The sequence below is a fragment of the Berghia stephanieae genome, chromosome 7 (assembly GCF_034508935.2).
Source record: "Berghia stephanieae isolate SIO BIC M18660-M18661 chromosome 7, UCSD_Bste_1.3, whole genome shotgun sequence".
NCBI lineage: Eukaryota > Metazoa > Mollusca > Gastropoda > Nudibranchia > Aeolidiidae > Berghia > Berghia stephanieae.
The window spans coordinates 56,047,862-56,062,861 of NC_088366.1; the positions used below are offsets into that span (position 1 = coordinate 56,047,862).

General features: G+C 36.6%; 1 protein-coding gene across 1 annotated transcript in view; it reads right to left on the reverse strand.

Moving 5' to 3' along the window:
- The window catches only part of LOC144977524 (L-methionine gamma-lyase-like), a 25,261-nt gene that overhangs the window by 10,210 nt on the left and 51 nt on the right, over nucleotides 1-15,000 (reverse strand). Inside the window, exons 1-6 of the mRNA XM_078922835.1 lie at nucleotides 14,933-15,000; nucleotides 10,496-10,709; nucleotides 8,229-8,387; nucleotides 6,487-6,621; nucleotides 4,741-4,910; nucleotides 2,986-3,097 (exon numbers count right to left, since the gene is read on the reverse strand). The exon at nucleotides 14,933-15,000 is cut by the window's right edge and continues 51 nt beyond it. Of these exons, the coding sequence (XP_078778961.1) occupies nucleotides 2,986-3,097; nucleotides 4,741-4,910; nucleotides 6,487-6,621; nucleotides 8,229-8,387; nucleotides 10,496-10,709; nucleotides 14,933-14,937 (795 nt within the window). The 5' untranslated portion in view covers nucleotides 14,938-15,000. The remainder of the gene's footprint in view (nucleotides 1-2,985; nucleotides 3,098-4,740; nucleotides 4,911-6,486; nucleotides 6,622-8,228; nucleotides 8,388-10,495; nucleotides 10,710-14,932) is intronic.

Here is a 15,000-nt window from a genome sequence, read left to right on the forward strand (position 1 = left end):
CCTTCCGTTCAGAAAGCGAGTGTCATACCACTAGACCACATAGCCGCACAAACGTGGCCCATAAGTGGGTTCGGACCTGCGAATATGGGCAAGTAAACAAACACTGTAAATTGTGATAATAGGGAATGAGATTAGCGGAAGAGTAGCGTCCCTTGATTGGACTTCACCCATAGTCTGTGACGTCACCGGCAGAAAAGTTATTAGAGAGAGACCGTCATGTTGGTTGTGCGCATGCGTCTCTCGTCCTCGCGCATGCGCACAACCAACATCACGTTCTCTCTCTAATAACTTTTCCGCCGGTGACGTCACAGACTATGGGTGACGTCCAATCAAGGGACGCTACTCTTCCGCTAATCTCATTCCCTTTACAAACACCAAGAAATTGTTTGTCTATTTTTGTTTTTAAGGGTTTTACGGCGCTTGCAACACCTTTAGATTATATCAGCGCCAGTAAAAAAGGATAAGAATTGGATAGTGAAATTCTAGAATTACAATTAAAGCACCCAAGAAAAAGTAAGACAAAGGGGAATGGGAACAAATAGGGATCAGATGTAGATTCCAAGAGCATACCAATGTACTTAGTTTGAGATCACCTATACGTCTCATCCGGACACAAGTACAAGATCCAACAAAGAGGAATACTCAAATGCTTACAATATACATTCAAAATAAAAAATATAATAATTCATAACAGACAGGGGATTTACAAAGAGAAAAATATCTCCCAAAACAATAGTAAGCGTTTGACTGCTTCCCTCCCAGCCAATGACTCCGGCCAGGTCCAGGAGAAAAGTGAACTCATCCAAAGACAAAGGCAGAAAGAAATTGGAAAACAGATACAGGGGGATAGAAAACACAGCAACTACCTCCCTGCCCACTATGGGAGGTCGGGAATCCCACCCAGGCCAAGAAATTAACACCAATCTTCGCTAATACAAGTTCTACTACAATTTTATCTCCTCTACATTACCTCTGCTTAAACGTTTCTTGAAACATCCACTAAATGTGCTCAAAGCCCTTTAGGAAGGTCTCAAACCGACAGCAACACTTAACATGTAAGACAACACATGGTGCCTGCTAGGTGATATGACAATTTTTGTTTGTTTGATTGTTTGTTTTGTCGTGTTTTTTTTTTTTTGTTTTGTTTTTTGTTTGTTTTTTTGTTTTGTTGTTTTGTTTTTTGTTGTTTTTTGGGTTTTTTTTTTTTTTTGTTTTTGTTTTTGTTTTTTTTTTTGCTTTGTTTAGGTTTTTTTCGATTCAAAAGGCTTTCAAATCCACTCTCACTAAAGGCCTCACATCCGGAGAACTTGGCACATGTTATTAATAATATATACCAAGTATTCATTGCTTAAAGGAATCGATTTTTTGTCTATTTTCGAATCGTGATCTCACGGGTGCCTGGGGCGCTGTTAAAGTTCTAAAAAAAAAAAATTAAAAAAACAGACAATCAATCATTTTCATTTTCAGCATTTTTTTCCTCAAATTTCGAATGCGTTTTTGTCAATTTTTGTTGGCGTTTTTATCTAGATAGATATATGAAATTTTGAAAGCGTTTTTTATAAATCAATTTTTAATTGAACGTTTTTAATCTATCAACCTTCGTTAACGTTTTAAAATAAATCAACGTTGCTGTTGTTTTGTTGTTTCTTTTCTTTCTCTTTTTTTTTTTTTTCTTTTCTTTTCTTTCTTTTTTTTTGTGTTAGTTTTGTTTTGTTGTGTGTTTGATTGTTTTGGTTTGTTTGTTGTTTTTGTTTTTTTTGTTTTGTTTTTTTTTTTTTGGTTGGTTTTTTTTTTCTTTAGTTTCGTATGGTGTTTGTTTATTTTGTGGATTTTTGTTTTGTTTGTTTTTGTTTTGTTTTTTTTGTTTTTTTTGTTTGTTTTTTTTTTGTTCTTTGTGTTTTGTTTTGTGTTGGGTTACTTATTTCAATGAGAATTTGACTTGTTTATTTTGCTGTTTGTAAAAGTTTGTTGTTTTTTCTGTTTGATTGTTTTGTTTTGTCTTTTTGTTTTGTTTTTTGTTTTTTGAGGGGGTGGGAGTGGTGTGGTCGTTTGTCTTTTTCTTTTTCTTTTTTTTTTTTAGCATTTATTTTTGTGGTAACTCAATGTTCGATGATATGATACATAAAGATATTGGCCAATCCTTTTCTTCTGTCATTCATCATCCACGCATTGTTCTTCGAAGCATATAGAGTAAGAGAGCGATTTGTTTATAGCACACATCCACACACATACACATACACACACACGCACACAACACACAGACACACACACAGAAGGTGCGATGCTACAGACACAATTGTTATGAAAAGTAGTTTAGGCCCTCTACTAATTGTGTCCAGCGTCTTTTGTGTTTGGAGAAGCGTTCAAGTTCAAAGAGCCTTTTGTTTTCTACACTCCTGAAAAAGTATCCCTCTGGATATTGTGTGTGTGTGTGTGTGTGTGTGTGTGTGTGTGCGGCTATGTGGTCATGTGGTATGACACTCGCTTTCGGATCGAAAGGTCCTGGGTTCGAGCATCTCTCGGCGCATAGTTGAATACTCGGAAAAGACTCTTTACTCACTTCTCTCTCACCGTACTCATGTGTAAAATGAGTACCTGGCCGTTAACAGCGTTGTCCGAAAAAATTGTAATATCGCCTAACAGGCGTCATGTCTCGTTCTACATGTTAAATATTGCTGTTGTCTAGGAAGCCCCTGAAAAGCGCTCTGATCATGTTAAGTGGATATTGCTCTACATAAAAAAGCTCAAGAATATATATATATATATATATATATATATATATATATATATATATATATATATATATATATATATATATATATATATATATATATATATATAAAGGTCCCAGGTGTGAGAGATTTTGCTAAGTTAAATCGATTGATATTTGAAGGACGAGTTTTCTGGCCCAATTCTTAATACGTGTCTCACCAGAGTGCGGCAGTCAACCGGTCAAGTCAATAAAAGCTTCAATGATGGACATACCAGCATGTTCCCTAGAAATGTCTGCATCTGTTTGAGAACTCTCCACTGTGCTACAGTGCTCGTTGTGACGCAACCAGCAATCAAATCAGAGTGGCCTCCCATGTACTTGGTACTGAGGGAAATAAAGAAAAGGCATCAGAGACAACAACGATAAGAATCTATACAACAACTACTACTACTACTACTACTACTACTACTACTACTACTACTACGACTACTACTACTACTACTACGACTACGACTACGACTACGACTACGACTACTACTACTACTACCACTACTACTACTTACACACTACTACTACTACTACTACTACTACTACTACTACTACTCACTACTACTACCTACTACTACTACTACTACTACTACTACTACTACACTACTACGACTACTATACTACTACTACTACTACTACTACTACTACTACTACTACTACTACTACTACCACTACTACTACTATACTACTACTACTACTACTACACTACTACTACTACTACTACACTACTACTACTACTATACACTACTACTACATATACTACTACTACTATACTACTACTACTACTTACTACTACTACTCACTACTACACTACTACTACTACTACTACTACTATACTACTACTACTACTACTACTACCACTACGACACTACTACTACTACTACTACTACTACTACTACTACTACTACTACTACTACTACTACTACTACTACTACTACCACGACTATACTACTACTACTACTACTACTACTACTACTACTACTACTACTACTACTAACTACTACTACTACCACTACTACTACTACTACTACTACTACTACTACTACTACTACTACTACTACTCACTACTACTATACTACTACTACTACTACTACTACTACTACTACTACTACTACTACTACTACCACTACTACTACTACTACTACTACTACCACTACTACTACCACTACTACTACCACTACTACTACTACTACTACCACTACTACTACTACTACTACTACCACTACTACTACTACTACTATACTACTACTACTACTACACTACTACTACTACTACTACTACTACTACTACTACTACTACTACTACTACTACTACTACTACTCCTACTACTACTACTACTACTACTACTACCACTACTACTACTACTACCACTACTACTACTACTACTACTACTACTACTACTACCACTACTACTACTACTACTACTACTACTACCACCACTACTACTACTACTACTACTACTACTACTACTACTACTACTACTACTGCTGCTGCTGCTGCTGCTACTACTACTACTACTACTACGACTACAACTACTACTACTACTACTACTACTACTGCTGCTGCTGCTACTACTACTACTACTACTACTACTACTACTACTACTACTACTACTACTACTACTACTACTACTACTGCGACTACAACGACTACAACTACTACTTCTACTACTACTACTACTACTACTACTACTACTACTACTACTACTACTACTACAACTACTACTACTACTACTACTACTACTACTACTACTACTACTACTCCTACTACTACTCCTACTACTACTACTACTACTACTACTACTACTACTACAACAACAACAACTACTACCACCACCACCACCACTACTACTACAACAAGAACAATTACAACTACAACTACCACTACAGATACTATATTATAGCTTCTGCCACAACCACTACTACTCTATAAATTCAAGAATTTGGAAAGAAACCAAACATGTAAAAATACATCCTTACCAACTATGCACTGAAAAATCGGCACCCAATCCTATAACTTTTTGAGCGTAGGGTCCAGCAAATGTACCGTCCACGGCTACCAGAATACTCTTCGACTTGGCAAACTGGGTTATTTGTTTAACATCCACCACTACTATCTCCGGATTGCACGGTGTTTCTATCCATATCATCTGAAGAAAGGAAAGAAAACAAAAGAGACTCTTAGACTTTGAAAACTGGGTCATTTGTTTAACATCCACTGGGTCATTTGTTTAACATCCACCAAACTATCTCGTGATTGCACGGCGTTTCTATCCATATCATTTGAAGAAAGGAAAGAAAACAAAAGAGACTCTTAGACTTGGAAAACTGGGTTATTTGTTTAACATCCACCACAACTATCTCCGGATTGCACGGTGTTTCTATCCATATCATCTGAAGTAAGGAAAGAAAACAAAAGAGACTCTTAGACTTTGAAAACTGGGTCATTTGTTTAACATCCACAACTATCTCCGGATTGCACGGTGTTTCTATCCATATCATCTAAAGAAAAAAAAGAAAACAAAAGAAGTTGTTTAAAACAAAACTATACGGCATCATTAGATACCGTCGCTTATGCATTCCAGGAAAGAATATACAGATAATCCATTAAACAAGATGTCTGGTGTCAACAACAATCACGCCATGTTGTCCAAATTAGAAATCGTTTACGAAACGCAACTTTTTTGAATCAGAATGCTGGGCTTAGCTGACGCCTTGGTGTCACAAAAAAAGAGGTTTATGTTAATCATTATCTATGTTAAAATGTAATATGTAGGCATGGTCATACGATCATAATGATCTATATTTATCTTCATGACTGAATAAAGAGCATTATAACAGAAGGAATGATTTTGACGTTACTTAGCTACTTGTTAAAGTTCTCACTAAATTCGATCAATCAGACTATAAACGTTTAAGGTTACACATAGATTTGTGTGTTGGTACGCTATATCCGGCTGGCGGATGTTATGAGTTTTTTGATTTAATAAACGGGAAGCATCAGGATCCCTTTGGTTTTGGGCGACGTGCACATATTATTTGCAGGTCCGATAGCCGAGCCCAATTATAGGATTTATTTAACATTGTTGTAATTTAATGGAAAATATTTTGCGTTGGTTTGACAGCACTTCCATTACAATCATGACCTCACAACATTTTGGGATATAGGGCCTGCAAATAAGTACATGTCTGTTTCCGGGTCAGGGGGGGGGGGATTGATTTTAGTATAGCGCAAGAGCAAAAAGCTTACGAGGCGTCTCACTTATCCGTTGTAAAAGAAACTAACAGTTAGAGAAGATGACTTCCAGAAAACTGCAAAGTCTCATTATCACCCCACAGAGAAAGTTGCTATTTTTTGCCATTTATTTATTTAGTGACGAGGCGAAGTGGCCGAGTGGTTAAGACATTGCACTGTAATCCAGAAGGTCCCGAGCTCCGCTTCATGCCTTCGTTTTTTTCCTTTAATGTAAATGGTGCTGCTCATTCATCTTAACTACGCCACTACCATATTATCTCATTCATCTGTAGTGTTTCATTCATCCTGTTTTGTTGATAAAGGGGAAACCCGAAACGTTCATTTGATCTGTTTTTGTAATTAAATTGAAGCTTATATTCAATTTCACATCATTATTTGTTTTTTCCTTTATAATCGCACCTTTGAACGTTGCAACTGTTACGCATAAAAGTGGTAAATTGCAATGATATATGTACAATAAAATAACTGACCTTTGTGCTGGGTTTAACGGCCTTGACCACGTCATCAAAGAGGGCATCTCGGACAGTGGTCATTTCCACGCCATAGTTGTCCACCAAGTGTTTGACCGCTGTCAACGTCCCGGGATAGCATGGCACCTGTAGGATCTGGCACCGGAAGTAGAAAACATGTTATGACGTTTTTTGTGTGTTTTTGACTCATTGAAGAGCTCAAATAGCTTTGTTCTCTTTAACAGGGAAGAAAAGTCGAGACGTCATGTCACGTCTTCTACTTTTCTGGTTCCTAAATCCTTGGAAGTGTGTATGTAGCCAGTCCTTCGGAGGACAAATTAATAATGAAAAGGTTACATATTGAATCATAATACTCTTCAACAGTCGTAACGTCACTTCCTTCCTAATGACGCATGGTAACTTAGTAACACTGGCTCTAAACTATCGGAACAATGGCGGACGCAGTTTAAAATATTTCTCCGGCGAGCATAAAAACGTATCCAGAGGGGAAAAAAAACACATAAATTTCATCATGTTTTGACTTTTCCACATTCTGATCATAAGGCATATGAAAAGTTCTTGCCAGCATGAAGAATAAAAAGTAATGATTTTCTTTGTTTAGAACCAAGATGGCCGCCGTTGCCGGGTGGCGTGACATCAGACTACTGAATCCAATAAGGTGGCATAACGATTTTAGTTGCAGGATGTATACGCAGATTCTAAGAATTATGGGACGTAAAAAGAGCAAGAATGGAATGTCTTTATTGACGACCAGCATAGACTAGAAAATAGGATACCATCACTCTGAAGCTAGAAGATCATTAGTTTACACAAGGTATGTATACAATCCTCTGTAAGAGTAGTTTTACGCTTCCAATGAGATAGGAACCAGTTTTTTTTTTTTTTTACATCATACGTTTCCTCTCTATTATTTTTTTTTCATTTTAATAGCTAGCCTCAAAATTTATTTTTGTATTGAAAGCGCGGAGGTGGAGAGAGTGAGACAAAATTCCCGATATTATGCGGTTTTAAACTCGGATCATCTGGGTGTCAGACGCTCTGCAGATTATTCCACAGACAGCCACTCTCTCTCTCTCTCTCTCTCTCTCTCTCTCTCTCTCTCTCTCTCTCTCTCTCTCTCTCTCTCTCTCTCTCTCTCTCCCCAACCCCTAGAAGAATAAAACTAAGAATCGGTATTATTAGCTAATTTCTTTACAGCCCTATTTCTTAAGATTGGGCATGATTGGTTGGGATTTTTTGTTTTTTTTTTTTTTTTTTTTTTTTTTTTTTTTTTTTGGTGTTTTTTGGGGTTGTTTTTTTTTTCGGTTTGTTGTTTTGTTTTGTTTTGTTTTTGCGTAGTTTGTTTGATTTTGTTTTTTGTTTTTTTTGGTTTGGGGATTGTTTTTTAGTTTTGTTGTTTTGTGTGTGTGTGTGTGTGTGTGTGTGTGTGTGAGTGTGTGTGTGTGTGTGTGTTTTGTTGTTTTGTTTTTTTTTTTGTTTTTTTTTTCTTTTTTTTTTTTTTTTTTGGTTTTATTGTTCGCTTGTTTGTTGGTTTTAGTTGTTATAAGATGCTGGCATCGCATTAGGGTCATTTTAATGGCAGTTACATGAAAGATAATAGAATTAGTTTGACGATTTAGATCTAGCTATTAAAAATTCAAGAAACAATGGACAGTTTGAATTGAATAATGGTGGGTAACGAAATAAAGGCGTGATTAATTATTGTGTGGAAGGCATTTTATTAACTTTCTAACTCCACTTACTACGTGATCTCCTTTTCCCAGAAATCCCAACACTACACTCGTGATAGCAGCCATGCCACTTGCAAAGGTCAAGGACCCTGCCCCTCTCTCAAGGACGTTAATGGCTGCATCCAACGCCTCTGTCGTGGGATTCCCTAGTCGAGAATAGCAAGCACCTCCCTGAAAATTGTAAACAGTGAACTTTAGATAAATTCAGCTTCCTCTATTCGGTGATTATACAGGGATAGTTTCGTGCAACACTATGTTTATATACCATAGTCAATATTTCTCTTCAATTCTGACAGCTGAAAGAATAATCCCTTTTGGTTTAATATAAATCAACATCTTATGGAAAGGAAGATGCATGTCGATGGTCGGAGGATCAGACCTCTGAAGTCCCGATTATTCACGATCGGCGGATCAAAAATTCTGAAGTCTACATACGAGCTTTGAGCACATGTTTTATTTAGTTTTGGGCGGACCAAACCTCTGAAACCCCGATTTTTACAATCGGCGGATCAAAACTCTGAAGTCTACATACGAGCTTTGCGCACCATGTTTTATTTAATTTTTGTTCCGGATCAGACCTCTACTCAGCCGATCGTGAAAATCGGGACTTCAGATCAGAGGTTTGATCCGACGTCCACCGACATATTGTGACCATCAAAACCGCCATAATATGGCTTCTCACATAAAATATTTTTAACTCTGATACCATCGTAAGATTGTTTCAAAACAAAGGCACATGACATACATTCAAATTATGATAACATGGGCAAAAAGAAATTTACCCACCTACACCACCCCCTTTGAAAAAAAAAAGTAATATTGCTTTCTGTTCTGAAATAGACCCCACTTGAGAGTTAAAGAATGGATCAGCAAACAACATGCCGATCTCGAAAACTTGGATTGGTCTTTGAATCGGTTCCTAAAGTAAGGGCCAGAACAAAAATATACACGATTCGGACGGCTCTTAAGAGAGTTGGCCCCAAAGGAAGGCAGGCTATTCATAAGACTCTGACTGCTCTAAAAAGTTGTAATCTCCAAAAGCAAAGTAAAGGCCATTCCAATGTAGAAGACGGACGGATCTCATAAGATAGTGGGCTTCAAGAGCAATGGGTGTGCCTATTTCTAAGACTAGTGGATCTCGAAAGTGGGCTACAAAAGCAAAGTCCAGTCCAATTTATAAGACTGAATGATATCAAAAGTGGGCTACAAAAGCAAAGGTTAGACCTATTAATTAGGCTCTGACGCCTCTCAAACGTGGGTCCCAGAAGTAAAGGGCCGAACAATATACAAGACAGAGGGATCTCAAAAGTGGGCCCAAAGAGCATCCATTTATAAAAGACAGACATATTTATCTCAATAAGTGGGCTCCGACAGAGCAGACCAAACTTGAAGACTCGAACAGATATTCAAAATTATCTAAAATCCTGATTACTGTTTCTTTTATGCAAGAATGTATTCATTACAGTGCCGGAAGTAATACTATTATCAATGTCATCGTCATCATCATCATCATCATCATCATCATCATCATCATCATCAAAATCATCGTCGTCATCATCACCATCAACATTATCATCACCGTCATCATCATCATCATCATCATCATCATCATCATCATCATCATCATCATCATCATCACCACCACCACCACGACCACTATCATCAATTTTATTGTCATAATATCAAAGAAAAGAGAAACAACATTTTTTAAAGTAATAAAGATCAGCAAAACAAAGCACACCCTTCTTATAATTTCCTTACATCTTTGATACATTTCATGAGATCCTCCGGCTTGTCGATGATGTAAGTGCTTGCGTGATAGATAGGAGGAACGAGGGGGGTACTCGAAGTGCCATTGAAAGCATGATGGGAAGATACGAGGCCTGTCGTCTCTTCAACGTCATCGAGACTTAAGCCTTCCAGTTTTGCGTCGACCGTCATTATCAATGTCATCGTCACCATCATCATCATTATCATCATAATCATCATTATCATCATCATCATCATCATCATCATCATCATCATACATCATCATCATCATCACCCTCACCATCACCATTAATAACATCAGTATTAGTATCATATATAATAACCTCAGCAAACAAAGACAACGTGTAAGGTCAGGTGTCATTTTACACCTGAGAAAATGTGAGTAAAATCTTTTCAAGATCAACTATGCGCCGAGCGAGGTCGAAACCAGGACTTCCGATCCGAAGCGAGTGTCATACCACAAGACCACTAGCGTACAAAACAAAGCTACCTTCTTATAATTTCCTTACATCTTTGATACATTTCATGAGATCCTCCGGCTTGTCGATGATGTAAGTGCTTGCGTGATAGATAGGAGGAACGAGGGGGGTACTCGGAGTGCCATTGAAAGCATGATGGGAAGATACTAGGCCTGTAGACTCTCCAACATCGTCGAGACTCAAACCTTCCAGTTTTGCGTCGTAGTTTGTGCATGCTGGCAGCTCACGGTAGCTCTGTCGTTCACTATTTTGGGGAAAGAGACGGATGGGATTGGGGGGGGGGGGGGTGTGAAGAGGAGGGAGTTTTGGGAAATGAGTGAAGAGGGATTAGAAGTTTGGGGGAGGTGGATAAAAATATATTTAATTTTGGGGAGGGGATGGGAGTTTAAGGGGGATTGGGGGAGTTGGGGGAAGGGGGGGGGGGGGGGTAGGGAGGATTTTGGGAAGGGGGGTTGGGGTTGCGAGCAAGAGAGGGAGCAGAGAAAAGAAAAGTATAATGACTGTCTAACGAGACTGACCGTGGCCTTCGTAAACTCATGGCCTGATACTGACCAACAAATGACGTCAAAAGACAAGTCTTTGGCCACAAAAGAAAACAAATCGTGAGTTGTTTTCAACAGTTCAACCAATGGGACCACTTGTTTCCTTGACCACTACTAAAGATAACTCACTAGGCGGTCCATAAACCTAAACATTACGTCAAAATATGGGTCTTAGTGGGTTTTGTGTCAGCTATAAGTTAACGAAGGCTACGCACAAACCAGAATGTCCAAAACAGTTTGATAATTCGTTTTACTTCTCTTTTTTTTAAAAATGTACTACTTATCTTGTTTTGATTTGTTTTGTTTTTAATTTCTCCCAATATTTATAAAAAGTTTCAGTTCTCTGACTCTTGACCTGTTGTTTGATGCTGGAAATCGTAAAAATGTCATATTATGGTCACGGAAATCTAAATTTTTAAAAAGTGCATGTGCGGCTATATTGAAGGCAATTTTCAATTCTCATTCGTCGATATTAATTAGCACCATTTTTTAAATAATTTTTTTTATTTTGGGGGGGGGGGCGGGGGAGGCTGGAGGGGTTTTGTTGGGGTTTTTCTATTTTTATTTATTTTTTTTTAGTTTTATTTCTTTTCTTTTTTATTTTGGTTTGTTTTTTAGGGTTTTTTGGGGGTTTTTTTATTTCGTAAGAAGGGAGGGGTGGGGGGTTGTTTTGTTTTGTCTTTTGAGCGGATTGTTTTTTCTACTTATTTTTATATTTACATTTGATTTGTGTTTTTTTTTTTTTTTTTTGTTTTTGTTTTTTGTTTTTTTTTTTTTTTTTTTTTGTTTTTTTTTTTTTGGTTTTGTTTTTGTTTTGTTTTTGGGTTGCTGTCTTTTAAAATAAATTTGTAGGGATTTTTTGTTTGTTTGTTTGTTTATGGGTTTGTTTTGTTTGTTCTGCGCTGGTTTGTTTTTCAATACCTTCTCGAAATGGAAAACAATGATAGTTTTGCTTATAAGCTTAATATGTAATCGAAAAGTGGTGAATTCATTATTACTACGTGAAATATACCCAAATGACTGAAGAGCTTTTAACACTCCAATAGTATGAGTTATAAAATAAATGAAAATACAATTTTAAAATTGAACTTGTCTAACTAAGGTTAGGCGGTACAGTCGACGTGTACATATATGCAGGTCTGACATCCGAACCCACTTATGATATATTATGCCTAGTTAAACATTGTTGTAATGGACAATATTTTGCGTCATTTTTTTTTAGATTTCCATTATAACAAACAATGAGCCCATAATGATTTGGGTTATCAGACTTGCAAAATAAGTGCCCGTCGGTTACAATCATTGCAATCAGATCGATTCCCTATGGCGGAACCTTAATACCAAATCATATCATATCTAATGAAGTGTGATGACAGTTGACATTGCTATAGTACTTAATACATTACACTAACAAAAAGCTGTATGTATGTATATATATATATATATATATATATATATATATATATATATATATATATATATATATATATATATATATATGAGTGTTGGTGGGTACTCGTAGGTACGAAAGTGCTCGATAATGATGGTTAGAGCTAATATAAAATATAAATTGTTACTCACATTATATGGCCGAGACATTCGTTTCTGTGGGATTACGCCGACTGAGGACGTGGAATAAACCCACAGAAACGAACGCCATATAATGTGAGTGACAATTTATATATATATATATATATATATATATATATATATATATATATATATATATATATATATGTGTGTGTGTGTGTGTGTGTGTGTGTGTGTGTGTGTGTGTGTATATATATATGTATGAATGTATTGGCTAGAAAAAAGTTTTATTTGGTCCTAATAGTACGTTGTGTGTTTTTTTTTACCTCTTAATCGTACGACCGGGGTAATTTGGTTACCCCATGACAATATTTAGTAAAATAAAGTTATCCCTATTCGTACGCTCATCTCAACTCGTTTTTCCCCAAGCACCATTGGACTATAGATAGTTCGAGATGACGTCACTCAAGCCTTTGTTGTTATATTTTGCCATCCGCGATTGTGAGTTATTCTCACTGAACTGTATTAACCAGACTATAAAAGTTTATGGTTACACATAAGTTTGTGTGTTCGTCCGTTATACTTCCGGATGGCAATGTTGTGAGCTTCTTAGCCAAGCGCATACTATCTATATCATTGAAATCCCTTCTCTCCTTTGTGAGTGATCTCTTGGTGAAAACGATTTGGTTTGGGTTAGATATAAATAATGAGAAAAACTACGATTTGGTACGGAAATATAAACGTCTTCGCCGTGAATGAGTTAACCAAGCCTCTTAAAGTTATCAAATTTTAATCAGCGTAACTGATAATTCGTTTGTGACAAAGAAACGACTGCATCATTTATCACACTGAAGATTAACATTGAGCACTCTCGTCTTCCTACTGCCAGTAATTGCCATTGTTGTAGTGATTGGATAGGACGTTAGTCTATCGCAAAGTACTTTCAACCAGATCAAACTGACCCAGCTACCCAGTCATTTCTGGGTGGACAGGAAGGGTGGTCAGAAAAAAAAATCTCGACTGCACCCTCAAAGTACTTTGCGATATTTTCGCGTCCTGTGAAAAGGGTAATAAGCAGTTGCTATTGATCGTTTCTCGCTATAGTAGAAACCCGAGATAAACTTCCGTTACATGGGTCTAATGGTTCTGAAGGGCTGCTTCCACATATATATATATATATATATATATATATATATATATATATATATATATATATATATACGCCAGAGTCGTAAATGACAACCGACTCAGCTATTTATATAGATGAAACTTATTTAAATAGACGTCTATTCTTGAGTGTGGTAATATTATTGGACATTGCAATGAATGGGAGCGATCTATATTCATGTTTTCGTCCAATCGAGTCATCAATCACATGATGTGTTGCTGTACAACGATTGGACATTTCTGAACAAATGTAAACACGCTGCTTTGTTTATGAAAGTTGTAAACATACACATGTGTCAAGATGAACACGATGACCAATCGTAATGTTAGATAGTTCAAAATCTGTGAACACTTTTCACTATGTGGGTCACTTTGAGCATATTTGCAATGTGAACAATTACCTCCAGCACATGGAAAGTTAAAAAAGAACATGCCCATTATTTTTTACAACTAGTCAAGTTTGAAAAAGGTTGATGGATACCTTTCCATACATCTGACCCTAACTTCATGAAAATCCACCCGATTTACTTCAAATAAAGATTAAAATGCTCTGGGGAACATATTCTTTCAGAAAATGAAAAAAAAAAAAAACTAAAATAAACAAACCAGCAAATCCTAAATTTTCACCCTCCGACTGATTATGTCATGCACTGACATATAGCTATAATAAAAGTGCTGTGAATGTACGGAAGCCCTCCATGTTATTTTAACAACCTATGTGTTTCGTTACCCATAATGTAATATGTGTAATGTGTATATTAACGCAAACTCGTTTGAAAGCTTTTGATATACATTGTTAAAAATGTAGAAGTGTAATCTTTCGTATTGTTTTGTTTTGTTTTGTTGGGTTTTTTTAAGATGATGAAAATAGTCAAACCTTTTCTATTCTGTTTCTTAGTACAAAACGTATCTGATTTTAAACGAATACTGCACACATCGACATAAATGGCTTAGTGATACCAAAGTGACCGAAGCCACTACAATTGATGCTTTTGTGGCAAGTTGCTATGCAGATACGTAGACCTTACACAAACCATCACTGACCAACGTTGACGACCCCTGAATGTCCCTGGAAATTGATTTTAGACTAACGATTATAAACAAGGAATACAGAGAGATTAGAAAGCAGTTTCATATTTGCCATAATAATCAACCAATTGATTGTGGGCAATCAAAGGAAGAAGGAGAAGAAGTACCATGACAATTATAATAACAATTTTCCTCTTACCTCATTGCTGTGTTATCCTTCAAGTACACACATTCACACAAAGTAGGTCACAGTATGTCCGATACAAC